At 43.1% G+C, this 21,367-nt stretch overlaps 1 protein-coding gene across 3 annotated transcripts in view; it reads right to left on the bottom strand.

The window, feature by feature from the left end:
- Window positions 1–15,485, bottom strand: part of FOCAD (focadhesin) — a 131,792-nt gene extending 116,307 nt beyond the window's left edge. The window contains exons 1-4 of one of the 3 annotated variants that reach the window (XM_068929137.1): window positions 15,323–15,485; window positions 8,761–8,850; window positions 5,730–5,804; window positions 3,390–3,544 (exon numbers count right to left, since the gene is read on the bottom strand). In XM_068929137.1, the coding sequence (XP_068785238.1) occupies window positions 3,390–3,544; window positions 5,730–5,804; window positions 8,761–8,817 (287 nt within the window). In that variant the 5' untranslated portion in view covers window positions 8,818–8,850; window positions 15,323–15,485. Of the gene's footprint in view, window positions 1–3,209; window positions 3,545–5,729; window positions 5,805–8,760; window positions 8,851–14,919; window positions 15,212–15,322 lie in introns of those variants that run through there. The other 2 variants (XM_068929139.1, XM_068929138.1) reach the window with 2 other exon arrangements.
- Between the last annotated feature and the right edge of the window lie 5,882 nt (window positions 15,486–21,367).

The following is a 21,367-nucleotide window of genomic DNA, read 5'->3' as shown; positions in this document are numbered from 1 at the left end:
ACACATAAACAAACATCACTTTTCACTTTCAGATCTTTGTTATACTCATCACCACCTTCAGACAGACTTTCCAGAATGAATGTCTAGCATAAGCTGGTAGGGTCCACCACAGAATGACTACAGATTCCACAATGAATCTTCCCACAATGAACTGTTTAGGTCTATGTTCCAGGTGCAGGCAGAGAAGTAAATTCCCTTTTGCTAGTCTTTTCCATACCTTTGCAAACAGTGCTAGAAAACACTGATCAGATCAATGCTGCTAGAATATGGTTATTAGATGTGCCTATAATCACTAAAATTACAGGTTGTCATGACACCTGAGCATCAAAACACTGAAAGATGACTACACAAGAAAATAAGGTTAGGCAGAGTCCTGTAGCCAAGCAACCAAAAAAAGAGGACTACAGCAGGTTTCCTGTCCCTAATATAGCAAACAAAAGACACATGGATGGGTGTACAGAGAAGGGGAAAAACATTTAACCTTTTAGATATTTTAAGACTACAAAGAGCCAGTTAAATGGTAAATCTCACAGCATATCCCCCAATTTCTATAGAGTAACTATGAAGTGAGAGAAAACAAGCAATAAAACACAGTTAGAAATTAGGCCTCATTTTTCTGGAATTCCAGTATTTCTGGACCTAACACTCAGATGAGATGCAAGGGGAGAAGAACTGTTTTTGGCTTTGCATTCAGCTCCTAACTAACACCACACATTGACATGACATATCGCCAAGATCTGCTCCCTCTGCAGGAGAAAACGCTCAGGTGAGAAAAGTATTTTAAGAATATAATACATAAATATAGTTCAGGCATTAATTCCTTAAAGATTACAATAATTTCATTATTTCACTTTTTAAATAGGCTAACTTGATTATTTATGCTCATCCATTATTGTCTTTTCCATACTCTTGCAAACAGTGCTGGAAAACACTGACCAGATCAATGCTGACAGAATACGGTTAAAAGATTTTTCTTATTTCCATGGAATTTTTCTTTCTGCTAAAACACAAAAGGCCTATGATGATTTCTACCAGCAGAGGAAATCATACCGTCATCATACCGAGATGAAAAATATTCCTCAAGACATTCCCCAAAGTTTAGACTCCAGAAGCCTCAAAAGAAACCGAATACGGACTATAAGAAACCAAATATGGATGGTGAGCCATAGACAAGAACATTTTTTGTTTGCGTAATAAGTAGATAGCGTGAACGGCAACACCATCAACTCAGATAAGCGCTGGATGTGCATCCCGGCGACACAACTTATCTTTCACAGAATTTGATACATCTGACACACACACACACACCAAAAAAAAGGTGTATGAAGCCCTTGCTGAATTCATCATAACAGAGAAGGGAGGGAAGCAAGAACACAAAAAAGTGCTGTTTGAATAAAACACTCACCCAGCTCCATCCTGTACTGAATGGAGCTCAGCAGTTGCATATGTCTTTCTTTTGGCTGCAAATATGTTTACTTTCTTTTAAAGACACTGGTGCACACAGCAGTCCAAATCCCCAAAGCAAATCTGAATGAAAACTTGGCAGGGAATAGAATGAAGGAACAGCTGGCTAAGGTTCCAAGAGTCAAAAAAATGCATCAGCACTGAAATGAACCAATCAGAAGCTGTTAGGCTAATCAAATCCTGGGGCTACAGACATTTCAAACTCAGGGTCCTTTGTGGTTAAGCTATATAAACTCTGCTTTGCAATCCATAGTGGATGCGGTTTGAATTGTGGCAGCTTGAGCAGAAATGCCAAAAACATAGGCATGAAAGGTTCCTGGGTGATTTACCAGCACAGCCGGCATTTACCATAGCAGCCAACATGATGTTGGTCTCACACGTGGATCTGTTTCGCAAGCAAAAAGCTGATAATGGTGTGGGAACTGGGATAGAGCCAAGCCCTTTACCATAACTGCTATACCACAAGTTTGTTTTGAAGGTTAACTCAATCTTGAATACTCTGCTTTACACTTTCTTTTTCCTGAAGTACAAAATTGCATTAACATTACAATTACATCTCCCTGAAAATTGCTGAACCTGCAACAAATGCTTGGCTGAACAGGAATTTCACTTTCTTCTTAGTCTGTGCGCCACAGCTAATGAAACCTTCCCTCCAATTTATGCCATAGGATTCAGATTCTCATCATCTAAAGCAGAGGTTTAACTTCTTGTCAACAATTCTTCCCTTGACCCCACATTGAACTAACTGAATTTTGTCCTGCAGACTACTGTCCTCCAAAGAAATTACTATAAAAAATACATATATTTACAAAAACTTTCCTATGGATCCAAATATTGTAAATTCAGCATAGAGTCAGCATGATCAGGACAAGATCTTAACCCAAACTCAGCTCTGAACAAGCCAGTCACAAGGACAGAAATAGAATTTTTTATTAAGATCTGACTTCTTCAGAAGTGTTTCACTAGAGTTTCACTGGCTCAGATTGATCATGAGAAACCTCAGCCTAAAACTAACTGTATGAAGGTTAGGAGTGAAAAACACGTCTTGAATGGCATGGTTCCTACAACTTTTACGCTGAGGTCCCCCCAGCATAATACTTAGCAGATGCAGCATTAATTACCAGCCATGCCTAAGAAAGGACATTACCATTCTTTAGGCAAGGAATACAAAGGCTTATGACTGCAACCCATACATCTGCCAAAAGTCTGAAGAGAGATAGAAACATACACCAAGGAGAACCTGAATGGAAGCATCTTCCCAAAACATCATCTGGCTTCCCATTCTTAAGTTTTATTACGCATACTGTTTTTATCCACAACAGTTTGCATTCTCTCAGCATGTTGCAAAGGCAATCTAACTTAAAACACCAATGCGAGATGTTGGCATCATATCTGTAACATTTTGTAAGAGGAAATAGCTTCAGAGTTAGGTAAAGTGATTTACTCGTTAGCAAAGACGGGAACAAACCAAGCATCCCTAACCTTCACCCAGTGCCTTATGATGACTCCATGTGACCAGCTGGTGATTTGGGCTGCTAAGGAAGTTACTCCCCTCCTTCCATACCATGATGGAAGTCACTGCCGTTTTCTTTCCCCTTTCTCATGAAAGGGGCAGCAAAACTAGGCAGCATATTGATTTCTGAGGTGATACAGTTCAAAGTTCAGAGCATTAGCCTAAACTACTACCAGTTTCAGCTTTCATGACAGAATGGTCTACGAATTCTTATCTCAAGAGGTAGACTCACAATGCCACTGCTGTGATGGAAGCAGTATCCAGCAGAGGGGCAAGGTACAGTTAGTCCTTAATGCCAGGGCTGGTCTGAAGATGCTGTCATCCACAGAGCTGCACCTCTTCCACTGCATTTGCAAGGGGAAAAGGAATGACCAGTTGACAAAAGGCACAGAATCCAGCAAACACACACTACCTGGCTGAGGGAATTAGGTTGAGAGCTCCATGAAGAACATAGCTGAGATCAGCATGTTTCTCTGCAACAAGTGCCACCAATCCTTCAGAGCAGGCTGTTCGCAGGGCCACATTCTCACTGCAGCACTTTTCCCAGAGCAAGTTGAGAGCTGGAGTCTGAAATCAAAAGAAGAAATAAGTAATGAGAAGGCTGACATGGATTTCTCTGTGTTCATCTCAAACACTATTTTAAGTAAAAACCTACTCAACAACTTTTGAAGTCTTATAAAGCAAAAAGGAGGAAGCTAGAGATCTCAGTTGTGACCAAAGAAAGGCCTTCCTGAGGACAGGTCCCATGTCTCCTGTCCCCAGTTGCTTATCCCAGCAGCACAGAGAGCAGTCTCGAAGGAACAATAAGAATTTTGCAATTTGGCCTATTCAGGTAAGTTGGCAGTAATTTTAGTTACTTTAAAAAATTAAGACTGTAATTTGACATAGTTCAGGAACTGTTCTGTAACTGAATCACATCTACAGCAGGGCATAGTGCAAACAGGTACAGGCAGTACACAAAGAGTTATCCAGAGGTAAGCCATCTCTGTTCTTCGAAGGAAGCCCTCAGTTCTCTCCACTTGCTGGTACGTTTTGTTTGACCAAACTAAACGGCACAGTATGCACTTGCATCAAGTCTACTGTCTCCAAAGGAAGTGTGAGCTCTACTTGGCTAATATGAAAGAATTACAGAATCACAGAATGGTTCAGGTTGGAAGGGACCCCCGGAGATCATCTAGTCCAACTCCCCTGCTCTCCCAGGGACCTCTAGAGCATATTTCCCAGGATCACATCCAGACGGGTTTTGAATGTCTCCAGGGAAGGAGACTCCACTACCTCTCTGGGCAACCCGTTCCAGGGCTCTGTCACCCTCACAGCACAGAAGTTATTGCTTATATTCACATGGACCTTCCTATGTCTCAGTTTGTGTCCGCTGCCTCTTGTCCTATCACTGGGCACCACGGAGAAGAGACTGGCCCCATCCTCTGGACACCCTCCCTTCAGATACTTGGACACGTTGATGAGATCGCCCCTCAGTCTTCTCTTCTCCAGGGTGAACAGGCCCAGCTCTCGCAGCCTTTCTTCAGAGCAGAGATGCTCCAGTCCCCTCATCACCTGCATAGCCCTCCGCCAGACTCTCTCCAGTCGTGCCATGTCTCTCTTGTACTGGGCAGCCCAGCACTGGACACAGCACTCCAGGTGAGGCCTCCCCTCCCCATGAGTAGAGGGGCAGGATCTGCTCCCTTGACCTCCTGGCGACACTCTTCCTATTGCAGCCCAGGAGACCCTTGGCCTTCTTGGCCACAAGGGCACCCTGCTGCCTCATGCTCAACTTGTCGTCCACCAGGACTCTCTGGGCCTGCTCTGCAGAGCTGCTTTCCAGCAGGTCAACCCCCAGCCTGGACTGGGGCATGGGGTTATTGCTGCCTAGGTGCAGGACCCTGCCCTTGCCTTTGCTGAACTCCATGAGGCTCCTCTGCGCCCGGCTCTCCAGCCTGTCCACGTCCCTCGGAATGGCAGCACAGCCCCCTGGTGTGTCAGCCACTCCTCCCAGTTTAGTGTCATCAGCCAACTTGCTGAGGGCGCACTCTGCGCCTTCCTCCAGGTCACCGATGAATGCACTGAACAAGACTGGGCCCAGCACTGACCCCTGGGGGACACCGCGAGCTACAGGCCTCCCACTGGACTCTGCGCAGCTGACCACAGCCCTCCGAGCTCTGCCGTCCAGCCAGTTGTCAAGCCACCTCACTCTCCACTCATCCAGCCCACGCTTCCTGAGTTTCCCTAGGAGGATGTGATGGGCGACAGTGTCGGGAGCCTTGCTGAAGTCCAGGCAGACAGCATCCCCTGCTCTGCCCTCATCTACCCTCATCAGCCAGTCATTCCATCAGAGAAGGCTATCAGAATGGTCAAGCATGACACAAGCAAGAACAAACATCAATACTGATATCTGAAATCCAGTACCTTTTGGAATTTTGGTAGGAATGTAAAAGATTTTTCTACTCAAACGGCTCACCATGTGTCAGAATCTTCACTCGCTGTAAGGCAAATATACCCAAATAAAACTCTTCAACTGAGTATAGCTAGATGTTCGTATTCCCCAGTCTGATACCCAGTCTGCATAGAAGTAAAACTACTTTTCTGATCCCAGAGACTTGCAGTGTCCACTTGCATACCCAGAAACATACTGCTGAGTACCTTACCGAACTTTCAGGATTTATTAAAATAGCACACTGGAGAATGGAAATCCACAGAAAAATGTAAGCAGCTATGGACAGAAAAGAAGAGACAGAACTGAAAGAATGGCACAGACCTGGTCAGAGGCCTGTCTTATCTTCTCTGAAGAAACATTTTCTTTCAGTACTGCAGCAATCAGATGAGCCACCGCCTACAAGAGAAAAAGAAATAAAAACACATACAGATCAAGCATCATTTTTCACATCTCCGTTAGGAAGACTTTATCCTGTTGTTGTACTGACAGGATAGCTAAGGGAGATACCGATGCAAGAACTAGAAACAACAGCAAACTTACTGTTCCGGAGGCTGAAGTGTATTTTAGGGCCAAATATCTCCATAATGCTGCCATTTCACCTTTTACTGTTATCCTTGCTCTACAAGGGAAGCAAGCCTCCACAGGGCACCACATAAATATAAGGGCGTCTGTGTCCAGAACCTCTTTTAAGATTAGGACCAGATACATACATTAAATTATCTGCCATTCCTGCATATTAGCTTTAACAGATATATAAAGCTCCATTATCATACAGATCTCAGTGTACTTACATGCACTGGCAGTTACTGTATCCTTCACTATACAAGGCACAGGAAGCAAGAGAAGTAAAACAGAGCACAGCTGAGCAGCTTGCCCAAAGTTAAGCAACTTGCCCAAAGTTTTGCAGCACTTCAGTAGAATGCTGACCACAAATATACTCTTAAGTACTTTGCATATCTGACTGCATATTTACTGCCAGAAATGCTTCATTTACTTTAAACAAGCATTTGATTTAAACTGTATTCCTTATAAGCTTTATCGTGTCAAAGAGATCATGAAATAAGATTCATACCTAAATTTCCAAGGTCCTCCAAAAAAATGCTGTTCCTCAAGCAGGGCTTAAAAAAAACTTATATTTACATTTGAGATATAAGATTAAATTTTTAAATTCTATTTTAATAGAAGGAATATCTAATTTCCTCAGTCTGCTTTTAAAAAGGTAAACGTGGACTGAAATACTGAAACAGTCTCAAAAGCCTCAACGGGTTTGAATTGAGGCTTTGGTTTTCTGAGTCATCTCTAACACCTTAAAGCAGGCAAAGGGAAACTGGGAAGCCAACAAGACAAACAAAAAAAAAAAAACCACCCAAGTGAGCATTTCTGTTTTGTTAGTGTGTAAAGAGACAGGAACATAGATTGTTTTAAATGTTTTCAGGTTCCTTCTCCCTCAGCGTTTATTTACTTTCCTTTAAATACCAGCTGCTAGCTGGACACAATAAGCAGTGGCACTTTCAGATAATAATTTACATTTCCAGAAAAGATGACACTATGAACATTCCTAGACTACAAGGATTATTCTTTTCAAAGGTTTGGATACATATTCTGATATATGTGGCTAAAAAATAAAAAAATAAAAGCATCAGATAGCTTACTCTCTGGGCATCTTGCTGTTGTGAAAAATGAACGAGAATAAAGGGACAAAGTCAGATATTTCTGTTTCTCTGCAGCTACCCCATCACAAGAGCAGCCGCAAGCTCCCAACCCAGATTAGATTTATTTTAGAGCACTTATATGCAAATCTTCTATGAGTTTTCTTTTTTCTGCTCGTAAGGGATTTCAGAAATAAACTCACATCTGCATCCTTAAAAACATGTTCATTACATTGGGGAAAAAAAGCTTATCAACAGAGAGGCTTTTGCTGTAAGCTATACTCGAAAGAAAGACTGTAGATTAGCCTACTGTGCTCCAAGAACTTGATTCATCAGTAAAACCTTTAGACCTACAGAACTATTCTCAATACCCTAACTTCATGGATCCCTGCCTCTTAAGTTACATGTCTCATAGAGCAGATGTCTTGGCTGATTCGAAACAGAGACGAGGTCCCTTACGAAGTCAAATCCTGACCTGATGAAGGTTTAAAGATTATGGCATGCTTTTGAGAGGCCAGAGAAAAGAAATGGAAGCTAGTGAAATAATCAAAGCACAACACAAAACCCAGTACCAGTGGCCCTTAATGATGAGCAGCTGTAGTGGCAGGCCAAAAAAGATTTTAGCAGTACGTGCACCCCTTGCAACACTAGACGTTTTTCTACACTGAAAACTGAACGGTTCAAAGACGGCAAATCCTACCCATAAAATGAGATGATGCGAACTCATTATGACTACAAGACATTTTGCTAGAGTTTGGGTGAACTGTAGCTTCCAGAGGCAAGCCATCCTCTTCTAAATACCAAGCTGAACACAAGGGGATCTCTGTGTCTCTCTTTCAGACTGCATTATTGTATATCAGCACAGCTTCAGGTGAAGTGAAAAGGCACCAGGTTGCACAGTTCGCATCAACTTCCTCCGTCAAACAAATGGCTACAAGTACTACCCTGAATTCAGAATACATTTCATGGCATACAGTTTTTGAGGCAAGTAAGGACAAAGATTAAAACAAACAGGAAGAGGCAGAAAGTAAGAGAAGTTAGCTATGATCTTACAGCTCAAGAGACACGTTTCTAATGCTGAAAAAAGAGGAATGTCCGAAGCAGGAAAGTGCTCTCTTCCTTACTGTCCAGTAAAAGTATTAAGACAAATACTTAATTTACATGCGAAGGTTTCAGATAGATATGATGGGGAGCCAGTGTATGGATCTGAAAATAAAGGAGTTCAGTCTGCTGATCAAAGTGGAGCTCTACATAGTTATTCTTTGAGGACTGACAAAAATACAGGCCATCATTAGCTCTCACCACAGAGAAGAAAAACAGATGCATTCTAAAGACAGTTTTGCAAAGCATCGTCTCAACCCATGACACTGGTAACCCCTGGTTTCTCTCAAGATTACAGGTTCAGTGAAAAGCATTTGGTATCACTTAAACCTTTCAATCCTGGAAAGTTCCCCATTTTTATGCAAAGTAGAATCCTTCCAGTGATGAGCAGTTACGTCCAATGTCTGGATTACACAGCCGGTACAATCAGCTATTCTTTGCAACTTCAAAATACCCCACCTTTATAGTTTCCTGGCTTTGGGGCAAAAAGAAAACGGCTTCCTTACCATCTTTATCCAGCCAGACAGTAGGCCTTGGGACAAAGGTTTCACAGACAATTCTGTTTGTTTAACATAAAAAAGGAAAAAAGAAAAATCAATTACCTGTGATTGAATAAGTGTATTGGGAAACTCGAACCGTTTCTTGATATCGTCTGACATTTTTGGCTCTGTCACATGACACTAACTCATACTCTGCAAGAGAGATTAAAAAAAAGGCTTAAGATTAGGCAATAAAGTATGTTATTTGCAGAAAAAAGTACTCAAGATTTATTTCGCACTTAACAGCATATGTAAGCATTAAAGCAGTGATTTTCAAACTGTGGTCCATCAACCCCAAGAGCTTATAACTACTTCTAAAGAGTTTGTAACCTCAAAGAAAAGAAAGTTTATATACACCAGACAGCAACTCACATATTCGCATTTCTAGAGGGATATATAATTTCTTTGAAATTTTAGGGGCCTGCAAATCAAAAGGAGTTGAAAGTTACTGCATTAAATAATGCAGGCAGAGAATAAACACAGTCTTCAGGCTGCAGGTAGCTAAAAAAGACACCTGAAAAAGTTAAAACAGCTGTCCTGAAGTCTATATATAGAGATGAAAACTCAAGATTCTTCCATAATCCATTAATTCATGCTGTAGTTAACACAGAAACAAAACACTGATGCATTTTCCCCCTCCAAAGTCCACTGCAGCATCTTACTTTACAGGCTGAAACCTAAAAAATGCTGAATTCCTATTGCTCTTGTGTGAAGAACAGGTCATTACTAATTCTCAAATCTGGACCAAATATGTAGTTCCACACAGCACAGCCATATGCACGCTTTGAGAGCATTTACCCTTCAGGCTATTTTTATGCCTTCATTTACTTCAAAACAGGACAGCTCAGGAGGAATATTCAGAGCTGCTGAAACATGATTTAAAAAATAAACTTGTGCAAATTTTACAAATATTTCATGTAAAACCAGAAGTAAAACAAACAAAAGTCTGGGTGATACTGTAAGTGGTAAATGTATTTAGGGGCTGGAACACTTAACAGAAAAAACAAATTTTGTGAGCTTTCCAAGTTTCTCTGGAAGTTAATATACGCAGGCAGCCACATGCACACAGGAACCTAAACTGGAGAGAGATCAGAAATCAACCTGACTTGTTACACACTGCTGAAACTGATGGCAAACGGCAAGTAGTCAAACATTTCAGTTGAGTGTAAATACGCCTTTAGGCACATGAGATGGTTTCCTTAAAATAAAAATAAATAAAAAAACCTCCTAGCACTCACTGAAATGTTAAATCTTTGCATTAACCACTCAGGCAACACATATACACAGAGTACTCCAGCTTCAGGACGTGCTATTGATGTGGTGAATTAAGAATTTTGTCACTGATTTTGAAAAAGACAAAACTTGGAAACAAGCAAATGCACTACATGCCAGAACAAATTCCACTCACAGCAGGAAATTTCAAAGATAATAGTTAGCGCCTCAAAGAACATAAAATTCTTGGCAGTTATACTGGCAGAGTATAACTACTCGTGAATTACATTTCTGAAAATCTGTAGGTATAAACAAGTTAACTCCATCCAAGATGATACAGGTATGGGTTTGCAATGAAAAGAGTAAAAAAATATTTCATTACATTTGAGACAGGTAGGTATCCACATAATAAATCAACATACCTTAAACTAGAAATAAAATCTTGCTATTTTGAAAAGGAAAAAGGATCAACACAGCAAAAAAACGGGGGCATATCTAAATCTGTTGAGCATGTCCAGTGGGTCTGGACACATTCAACCTATCTGTATATACATATTGTGCCACACAGAGCCTGGGACCCCCTCCAGAGTTATGTAACAACCAGCAGTATAACGAAAGGTTCCCACTTGGGTAGTTTTTTTTTTTTTTTTAAATTATACACTAGAATTATACATTATCAGCTGACAAGTAATCTTTTATTATTTAAATGAAAAGGAGAAACAGTAGGAGATCATTAGGAGCACATACACTACCTTCATAAGCAGCAAAAATGAGTTATTCCAGGCACACTGTAAATGCATTCTTTCATATTAGGAACAGTTCTCCAATTTAAATCAGTCTATACCAAACCTCTACAGGATATTTAGAACGCAACAAATAAATCAGTGGAAATTAATGAATTTAAAGACCATCTAAACTGTCCTCCTCCATCATCCATCCTCAGTGAAATATGCTCAAAGTGAATTTGCTCTATGGTTTTCCCAGAGACTGAAGTGAGGTTGACAGGCTTGCTGTTCCTCAGGTTGACCTTCTTGCCTTTTTTGAAGAGAGGTCAACATTTGAACTTCTCCAGTCACTGTGGACCTCCCCCATACTCCTGAATCTTTCAAAGGTCACAGAGAGCAACCCTGCAAGGACGCTGGCCAGCTCTCTTGGCACCCTGAAAGCATCTATGCTTTCTACGTTCAATCTATTATTACTAACGTAGCAGCAGAAGCTCTTCTTGCTGCCCTTGACATCCCTTGCAAGTTTCAACTCTAGTCAAGCTTTGCTTTTCTAACACCACCTCTGTATACCCAGGCAGTACTTCTAAATTCTTCCTTTGTAGTCTGTTCCTGCTTCTGCCTTCTGCCTGCTGCCTTTTTGCACTGCAGCTCCCCGTTTAGCCAAGCCAGTCTTCCAGTACATCGAGCTAGTCTCCTGAGTTCTTGCAAGTGTAAGATGTAGTGCTTATAGTTCTGCCTGCTTTCCCGAGCTCCTCTGACCTTCAGAGCTGCCTCTCATAGGATCCTGCCACCAGTTCCCCGGATAAGCCAAACTCTGTTCTCCTGAAGTTCAGGATCTGTATTCTGCTGCTCTCTTTCCTCTCTCTCCTCTTTCTGCACTCCACCTATTTTGAACTAAAGGTGCTAGATGGAAATAACATCACAGAATGGAATGAGAGAGAAAGCTGCATCCTCAATTGGACGGATGCTTATATTGTTTATACTGTATGGTTTCTGATTTGAACTTTATAACTGCGAGCTTGACCAGTCAGAAATAAAGATGCCACCTTGAACATCATTGCAAAGGTTAGGTGGCAATGGAATTGTAAACCATTAAAAATGCAGGAATACACTGCCTCCAACTCGAACAGCATTTTTTCTAGAGCACGTTAGAAATACAACAGTATTAGAAACCTGATAAGCTAGAAATCTCAGGCTAACACCCTTAACTTCAAGGGGAACTTCAAGTACCTCAATGATGTTAACCCTCAGCGAAGCACTTCTATCTATGCTAAAAGACTCTGCCAAGGGGGCAAGGGTTTACCTACTTGGTAATTCTAAGCAAGGAAGCTTTTCTGTCTTTAAAAATTACATAGAAGAATTAGAAACTATAAGATATATGGAAGAAATATATCTTGCTCTGTAATACCTAATGTTATGAACAAAGAAACAGAATGAAGCTTATTTTTAATAAATTGTTTTATTAAGACATTTCCCAAAGGGGGTTTGCACAGGTATAGAGGGCACAAAGTTTTTCACCCCAGATACATACCTAACAGAATATCTCTCTCAGTCTAACTAAACTGTTATTTGGGTGCTATCACTTTGTATTAGTACAATATATACATTAGGTATTGTAATTACTTATATGTATATGTTTCGTATGCATGTAATTATTTTATATTCCTGTTAACTTATAGGTATGATGTCATAGTTATTAATCTGAGTAAAAATATGACTTCTTGCTCACAGTGCATTATTTGGAAAACTTATTTCCTCTCTGCTGAGTCCAATACCCCCAAGGAAACAGATTATGTAAGACCTCCAGTGTTGTTTCACCCTTCTGAGAAAAAGTGGCTAAAAGTGCACAGATAATACTTAGCCAATTTAGAATCACCAAAAGGAAAACCTTACAGAAGTGGTTCGCAATCAAAGGGTAGTGGTTACCACCCTTTGATAAAATACATATTACTTCAAAAGAACACTTTTTCATATAATATTAATGTTAGTGTTTGGAGGCCCACCAAACTCCACAATCAAAAAATGGTTTGGAACTGCTCAATTAAGCACATCTCCCCATGATGCCATTTAGTCATCTATATCCCACTTTTCAGTGCATCATTTCTAGTCTTCCCCTTGCCAGATAACTTCTGCTGAAACATCATACAACCATCTGTGCGTTCTGAGAATATTATTATGAGACAGCAAGATGGTAAGAGCAACATGTGTAGGAGAAGCACAGCTGATGTAGGTAGGTGTTGAACACCTATAGAGAGGCAAAATCATGCAGCAGAAAATTCCATCCATAACTTATAAATCGGAACCTCAGAAGTACCTACATCCAGAGTTTGTAAAATGTCTGCTGCATATCAGTTGCTAACATTACCACCACTACAAGGTGGGCTTAGGGGGGATATTTTCAAGCAAAAGAGCACAACTGTGCACTAACTTCGGAGTCAGCTACACCGAACCACTGGCTTCTTCCATAACTTGCAAAAAGAAAAAGAAGCTGTGACTGTGTGGGAAATTCTTATTAGTAAGCTTGAGCATAAGCTCACTTGTTCTTAATTTCGTACGTTCTCAGTATCAAATTCATAAAAGCTATGAAGATTAGGTCACAACTCTGAAACTGCAAAAAGAAAGAAATAAAGCAAAAAGGGATTTTTTTCACTTCTTCAGTTCTGATAGCTACTTTATTCAGAGACCTTTTCCTATTAATTAAAAAAAAAAAAAAAAACAAACACACTGAAGTCTGAACTGCTTCCTCAGTTTTAGAAACCATGATTACTGTACACAGCTGTCAACATGCCAAGGCACTTCTATAAATAGCATCAGTATTTCTTCCAAGCCCTTTCTCTTCTTCCCATGAATGGCACAATTTCCACACAATAATTCCAAGAACTGGAAAAGTAATAGCAGAAAAGAGTTTCCTTTTTTAGCCATATTTTACCACAGAAATAAGGAAGGCCAGAGCATGTTAGCTTGCCAGAGTCTCTACTGCCAATCAACACCTGCTCTGAAAACTACCTGAAAGCTTGCAACACTTGAGCCAGCATTTGGTCTCAAAAACACCAAAACAAACAAAAAAACCACATACACACACTTAACAAAATTTGTTTCAAAGCTAGCAGTTCTCAAAGCACTGCGTAATTACTTCTATATTATACCTGACAGAGACCATCAGTGTCATACAAAATACTATCTTGTAAAGTAAGCAGTATCACCCTAAAACAAATCCATCCCTATCCAAAACTGACTCCACAAGATAAGTTTTATCTCATTCTTCCTCTCTTCCCCTGAAGAAAAGATATAAAATTTACATAGGAATATTACAAAAGGAAACAATTACCTTCAGATTCTTACAGCAGTCTCTACTAATATGCTGCAAAGGACTGTGCCAAAATAGCTTGGTCTCAGTCAGGACACTCTGGCCACTAAACACCCCCAAAAACCTTTCCCATATAGGTCAGCAGCCTCTCTTGTTAAGCTACAACTAATTACATTTTGCTTGTCCTGATAAGTTTTTGTTTCTTTGTCTTGAGCTGTATTTTTCCTGTCCTCAATGGTGAGGAAGCACTTTACATCATCAACCAGGCAAATATAGACTTCTCCCTCTCCCAAGAGTTAAAAGAAAGAGAGACAGAGAGAGAAGCTATAGGACAGGGGCCCTTGTCTCCCTAGCACAGTTAAACTGAATCATAAGTGTCCTAATGTTCATTAGGGACAAGCAATGTTAATGCAACAGTACCAGACAGGTGTTATTTTGACATTACAGCTTATGATCTGGGCTACAGCAATTTACTAAAGGCAATTATCGTAACATACAAGTTAAGGAGGACTATGTAACAGAGCACAGAAAACTTCCATCAAGAACATTTGGATCACACTTTCCATATTTTTTGCGTTTCGCTTAAGGATATTTGACTCAACTTGGTGTCCCCACCAAACTGCAGCAGCGAGGATATATATGCTTACACATGCAAATACTCCTGCCACTCTGCTGACTGTGCAAAGCCAACGCTAGAGGAGAACGGAAGAAAGCTGTTTTGCTAGTGCGGTCAGTTACAGGGGTATATACCCCCTGTAACTGTAACGGTATATACCCCGGTATTTGTTAGAAGGGTAAGCCCACTTACTCTAGAGAAAGAGCAAGCTGAGAGCTGCTGGTGATTGATCTACATCCTAATTTTAGTGAAACAAAATCACGTGTAAACGCTAGGAGAAAATAGGAGTTTTTGTCTTAAAACAAACAAACAAACAAACAACCCTACCCCCTCCCCAAGACAGAAGTTCCCGTAGTCCTTACCGAAACTCCAACAGCCATTACAGCCCAGGCCCTAAACCGACTCGTGCTCCGCACCGCCCGGCCAGGCCCTCAGCGGCGCCCACGCAGGCCCGCCACACCGCGGGCCGAGAAACGCGACGGCCCTCGACATGCCGGCCAGCCCCGGCCGCCCACCCGGCCCCTCAACACCCCGCAACGGCCCAGAGGCCCCGCAGAGGCGCGCACAGCGCTTCAGGCCGCCTCAGAATAACGCGCAGGGGCAGGGGAGGGCAGCGCGCAGCTGACTAACGGTCCCCGCGGCTCCCGCCGCGCCCCGCCCGCACCTCCGACGCCCGCCCCGACACCGGGCGACACCCGCCCGGGCCGCGGGGCCCAGCGCCGCGCCGCGCCGCACCGCACCGCACCGCGCGCGGCAGCCCCCCACCTTCACTCCACCTCCCCGAGCGGCGCGGCGCGGCGCGGCCCGGCCCGGCCTGCTCCGGCGGCGGCGGCGCTCGGCAGCGTCAGTTCCTTCCCCCGGCCGGGAAGCGGCAGCGAGGCAGCGCGAGATTTGGGCCGCGCCGCGGCCAGGGCGCCTGCGCGGCGGAGCGGCGGCTGAGCCGGGCCTGGGCGCTTTGGGTGCGGGCTGTGGGCCAGGGCGTGGGGGCGTGCGTCAGGCTTGTAGCGCCTGGCCGAATTCAGACTCTTCCTTAAATCCAGACGTAAATTCGGACTTAAATCCTAAGACATAAATAGAAGCGGTATAACTTGTGTTGGAGAGGATAAGAGAATGGGAATAAAACATAGGAGTGCCGATCTTTACAGGATTCAAAGTCATTGCAGAGTGAACTCTCCTAAATCTTATAAATATTTTGAGAGGGACAGTGATCTGCTGTTCCTTTTGAAATCGGGACGAGACATGAGGCATAAACGCTGCATGTTGTGGGGGCCTCTCAGGTATAGCTCCTTCAGGCCGTGATCCGAGACAGGAGGATGGGTCAGCTCCAGCCCGGCTCAGATGCACTGTGGCCACTTCTGGGTTACCGACAGGTTGAAGGACCCCGCAGAGCTCGTGTCTAGGAACAGACACTACCAAAAGAGGTTGTATTCGCAGTTAGAATTCTTATTTTAAGGCAAACCGGCACTTCTATTCCTGAACACTGAAGCAACAGGCAACCTTTACAAGACAGTGACTCTCCCTAAAAATATCTTAAGAAAAGGCAGAAGGCATCAATACTGAGAAATTTGTTTGAGAAGGGCTCGATTGCTCTGCATTGTAACTCAAGGATGAATTTGAGCAGAAGGTAGTAAAATACTGACAAATTTGAAACAAAAGTAAAGGTAAATAAATCTGTCTGTGTCTTTTTACAGTTTGTGAGTTTTTAAAGACCAAGGAATTGCTGCGTATCTTAATATATTGGGACGAGGTTCACCAACAGAAGCTAAATATAGTTTATGGAATCCAAAAGGACCTGCTTCTGCTTCCACTGAATTGGTGACAAAGCCTGCACTGACCCTTCAGGAACCAGAGAAAGCCCAAACGTGGCCCAGAGAACAAAACTATATCCTCTTAAACTGCCTACACGTCTATATGAAAAGGCCAGCTCACTTAGATCATGTAGACTTTCCTTCTTTTTTTCTCAACAGGACCTCTCCACATGCAGAGGCTTTTTTTTTTTTTTTTTTTTTTTTTGCTAACTAGACATACAGCTATCCATGGTTTGCCTTTGCACTCAGCACAGTGATGTCGGGTGACCCCCAGTCAGCTTTCTGCTACATCTGCAATATGCTCAGCACTTGGAGGCCCTTTGATAATGGGGTAGTTAAGCCTAGCTGAAGGTTACCTCAAGCAGTGGCATGAATCAGCAACATCCAGCCTTCTCACCCATTGCATCCTTTCTTCCTCTTCCGGGGGCAGCTTAGCTATGTAGCTTGGTTCATTATTATTTTGTCTCTTTGCCTAGAAACATGAAACATAATAGGATATCTGTTGCTTTCTGAAATGGCTTGGGCCTGATTTATGCTGCTGGTCACCCTAATGTCTGACCTAGGTGACAGCTAGACTCAACACCTGTTGAATTGATCTTGGAAATCACTAGGTCTTATTGAAATTGAAACATTTATTTGGTGATATTTTATAAATAAATATAAATGGCTATACAACATGCAAAGTATTGAATAGTTAGGATGTCTCTATTATTCAGTCAGGCTAGAGAAATAAAAGCTGAACGGAGAGAAAGAGCCTGCACAATAAACTATTAATATTTTTGGACGTTGCTGGTGTTCTTAAGAAACAAAAAAGTTTTTCTTAGTAAGTTTGACTCTCTTACGGATTTTGAGGCCTTCAGATGCTGACCAGGTTAGGAAGGACAGGGCATTTATCCTGGGAATTTTAGTGTAAGTCTCCTCCATGACAGTAATTTTCCCTAGGGGAAGTAATCACACTCCTGAGCATTTTCTCCATAGTGGAGGCTGTGAATGGGACATTTGTTGGGTCCTTGCCTTGCATGCCCCCAGGCCAGAAAGTGGAGCAGTCCCAACTGCTGCTGGATCTGCTCTGGCATTTGATGATTGCAGGGAATGTAGATGCTGTTAATATGCTTTTCTGTTGTTTTTTTTTACTTTTATTTTTTCCGCCTTGATAGAGAGTATTTTCGTTGGCTGCCAGCTAGCCTGTTAGCTGGCCAGCTTTTCTTTTTTTTAAACTGCCATGCTGAAGAGCTTGCCTAGGTGAGAGAAGTACGCCTCAGTAGCCTGTTAACCAGGGAAACTTCTTGGGCTCTGTTCCAGCTCTGTTCTATTGCTAAGAGAGGGTTTTTTACCACTGATACCCCCAGTCGTACAGTACAGTGCTAAGAGTCCGCTGTTACCCAAGTGAACATTTGCCAAGACAGCTTTCCATCAGATGAAAATTGAAAAGAGGTCTCTCTCTCAGTGGTCAAAGAGGGTTCAGCATACATCCCTTCAATATGCTGAATTAATGCTGGAAGTCCGTTTCTGGATGTAGTGAGGAGCATCCAGCTTTGAGAAGTTACTCACCAGAGGGGCTACGCTGAATCACAGAATAGCTGAGTTTGGAAGGGACTTCTGGAGATGGTTTAGTCAAACCCCCAGCTCTAGGAGGGACAGCCACAGCAGGTTGCTCAGGACTGTGTGCAGTCTGGTTTTCAGTATCTCCAGGGACAGAATCTCCTCAACCTCTCTGGGCAACATATTCCAGTGTTCAGCTACCCTCGCAGTAAAAAAGTGTTTTCTTTGGTTCAGATGGAATTTCCTCTGTTTCAGTTTGTGCTTGTTGCCCCTCGTCCTGTCACTGGGCACCAGTGTGAAGAGTCTGACTCCATCTTCTTTACACCCTTCCATGAGGTGTTTATACACATGGATAATCACACAGTAACAGCCACTGATAATCTGGATATCTCATTTCTTCTATAGAGTTTCATCTAAACCAGAAAGCAGTTGTGACTTTAAAAGTCTACAAAAGGAATAAGGAAAGTGACAGTTTCAAATTTGTTATAGAAATCAATAGCTAGAAAGCCTGCCACTGTTAACATTTATTTATTTCAAATCTCTGAAGCCCAGTAATAAAATACAGTTTTAGCAAATGGGCCTACTCAGCTGAAAGTTTAAGCATCATTGCTAAGATTAAGTCTGACTTGAAACATATTAAATTTTAAGATGCAGCTGCTTTCAATGCAAACAGTAGTCAACCATGAAGTTGGTCATCACTCCAAAGCACTCCACTTCATGTACTTTAGTGAAAGTTCAGCGTATATAGTGGAGGCAGAATTGACCTGTAGGTCCCTAATAATCGTCCTTAAAGCCTATTGAGATCCATGGGAGCTGAAATTGCTTAACACTTCCCAGGTAGTGCTCTGCAACTCAGGAGATTAGGCTTGAAATCTCTTGCTGAACCTTATCCTGCAGTAGTTACATAGACTAAATCTTCCTTTGATGTTAGTGCAAGTAGGCCTGCAGAACAGCTTTGTTGCATATCGCCGTACTGCACCCACTCTACTGAAGAGTAGTGGGGAAAGTTTGAGGTGTGTCTATGGCAAAGGCCAGCTTCTATCACTATTGGAGCATTTCAGGTTCCCACCAATTTTAATGAGTGCCTCAAGGAGCCAAAACACTGAGATGTTAAACCCTAATTAAAAATAAAATATTCTCTAAAAAAAAAACCAAAGACAAGAATTAAAACCCAGATTACCTTTTCTTGCATTCTATTTTTACCTGATTTAGCTATTTCGGATTTACAAATCTGAATTAAAGCTACACGCATTTGCAATTTTTATTTTTAGTGTACACATGCCAGATGATGTTATTTCATCCCTTTTGGTTAGTTGCTCCAAGAAAATCCAATAACGCTTCATGACAGTTATGTTTATGTGTAGGAGAGTATTACAGAGTTTTGTGGGCAAAGAAATTACCCTGTTCTACCACAATATTCTGTCTCCAGTTTCTAGACGCTGAGAGAGTCTGTACAATGACATTCTACATCACTTACTCAGTGCAGACCCTCAGATTTTTTGAAAAATATGAAGAAAAGACATAAAATGAAACCTTTTTGGAGGATAATATATACATTGAGAAGAATATTCAGTAACCTCGTGTTACACTATTTCTGTTTACTAGAAAACCAGTAGTGTGGCAGTGGCTAGGTTTACAGCAAGAGAAAAAAAAAAAAAAAACTAGAATCTGTACACTTCCTTTCTTTCTTTGCTTCAGTCTTTACTGCTAAGTCCAGCCCTGAGGAATCCCAGGCCCTGGAGAGCAGGGAGAAAGTCTGGAGAAAGAAAGACCCATCTGCAAAAGTCATGGAGCAGCTCATCCTGGACACCTTTTCCAAGCACATGAAGGCAATCAAGAGTAGTCAGCGTGGATTCACAAAGGAGAAATTCTGCTTCAGCAACCTGATAGCCTTCTCTGATGGAATGACTGGCTGATGAGGGTAGATGAGGGCAGAGCAGGGGATGCTGTCTGCCTGGACTTCAGCAAGGCTCCCGACACTGTCGCCCATCACATCCTCCTAGGGAAACTCAGGAAGCGTGGGCTGGATGAGTGGAGAGTGAGGTGGCTTGACAACTGGCTGGACGGCAGAGCTCGGAGGGCTGTGGTCAGCTGCGCAGAGTCCAGTGGGAGGCCTGTAGCTCGCGGTGTCCCCCAGGGGTCAGTGCTGGGCCCAGTCTTGTTCAGTGCATTCATCGGTGACCTGGAGGAAGGCGCAGAGTGCGCCCTCAGCAAGTTGGCTGATGACACTAAACTGGGAGGAGTGGCTGACACACCAGGGGGCTGTGCTGCCATTCCGAGGGACGTGGACAGGCTGGAGAGCCGGGCGCAGAGGAGCCTCATGGAGTTCAGCAAAGGCAAGGGCAGGGTCCTGCACCTAGGCAGCAATAACCCCATGCCCCAGTCCAGGCTGGGGGTTGACCTGCTGGAAAGCAGCTCTGCAGAGCAGGCCCAGAGAGTCCTGGTGGACGACAAGTTGAGCATGAGGCAGCAGGGTGCCCTTGTGGCCAAGAAGGCCAAGGGTCTCCTGGGCTGCAATAGGAAGAGTGTCGCCAGGAGGTCAAGGGAGCAGATCCTGCCCCTCTACTCATGGGGAGGGGAGGCCTCACCTGGAGTGCTGTGTCCAATTCTGGGCTGCCCAGTACAAGAGAGACATGGCACGACTGGAGAGAGTCTGGCGGAGGGCTATGCAGGTGATTAGGGGACTGGAGCACCTCTGCTCTGAAGAAAGGCTGCGAGAGCTGGGCCTGTTCACCCTGGAGAAGAGAAGACTGAGGGGCGATCTCATCAACGTGTCCAAGTATCTGAAGGGAGGGTGTCCAGAGGATGGGGCCAGTCTCTTCTCCGTGGTGCCCAGTGATAGGACAAGAGGCAGTGGACACAAACTGAGACATAGGAAGGTCCATGTGAATATAAGCAATAACTTCTGTGCTGTGAGGGTGACAGAGCCCTGGAACGGGTTGCCCAGAGAGGTTATGGAGTCTCCTTTCCTTGAAAATACTCAGAAGCCGTCTGGACAGGGTCCTGGGAAATATGCTCTAGAGGACCCTGCTTGAGGAACAGGGAATGAACTTCACGATCTCCAGAAGTCCCTTCCAGTCTCAACCATTCTGTGATTCTGTGATTCTGGATCCCATCCTTAGATTCTGAGCAACTTGGGTTCCCTATTATCCAGATGAAATTGAGGAGACTTTGCTGTTCTGAGGGATCAGCTCTTTCTTTGGTTAAAAGAAGCCTTACCGTTACGTATCCCTGAGAGTGGGTGTGCTCTGCAATGAGCACTCTTAGGCCAAGAACTGGGAGCTGGGAGTAAGAGCAAGGCAGTGCTGTCACCAACAGGGTGCAGTCCCACACCACCTGAGCAAGAAGATCCGAGCAGGCCCATGGCAGTAGCCAAGGTCAGGCACAGCCCACTGATTGCTGGGCAGCAGTCCTTAGAGACAGGGCATGTCTGGGACCAACCTAGGGAGTCAAGTCCGCA

The sequence above is a fragment of the Struthio camelus genome, chromosome Z, assembly GCF_040807025.1.
Source record: "Struthio camelus isolate bStrCam1 chromosome Z, bStrCam1.hap1, whole genome shotgun sequence".
NCBI classification, from domain to species: domain Eukaryota; kingdom Metazoa; phylum Chordata; class Aves; order Struthioniformes; family Struthionidae; genus Struthio; species Struthio camelus.
This window is presented reverse-complemented; position numbering and strand designations above follow the sequence as displayed.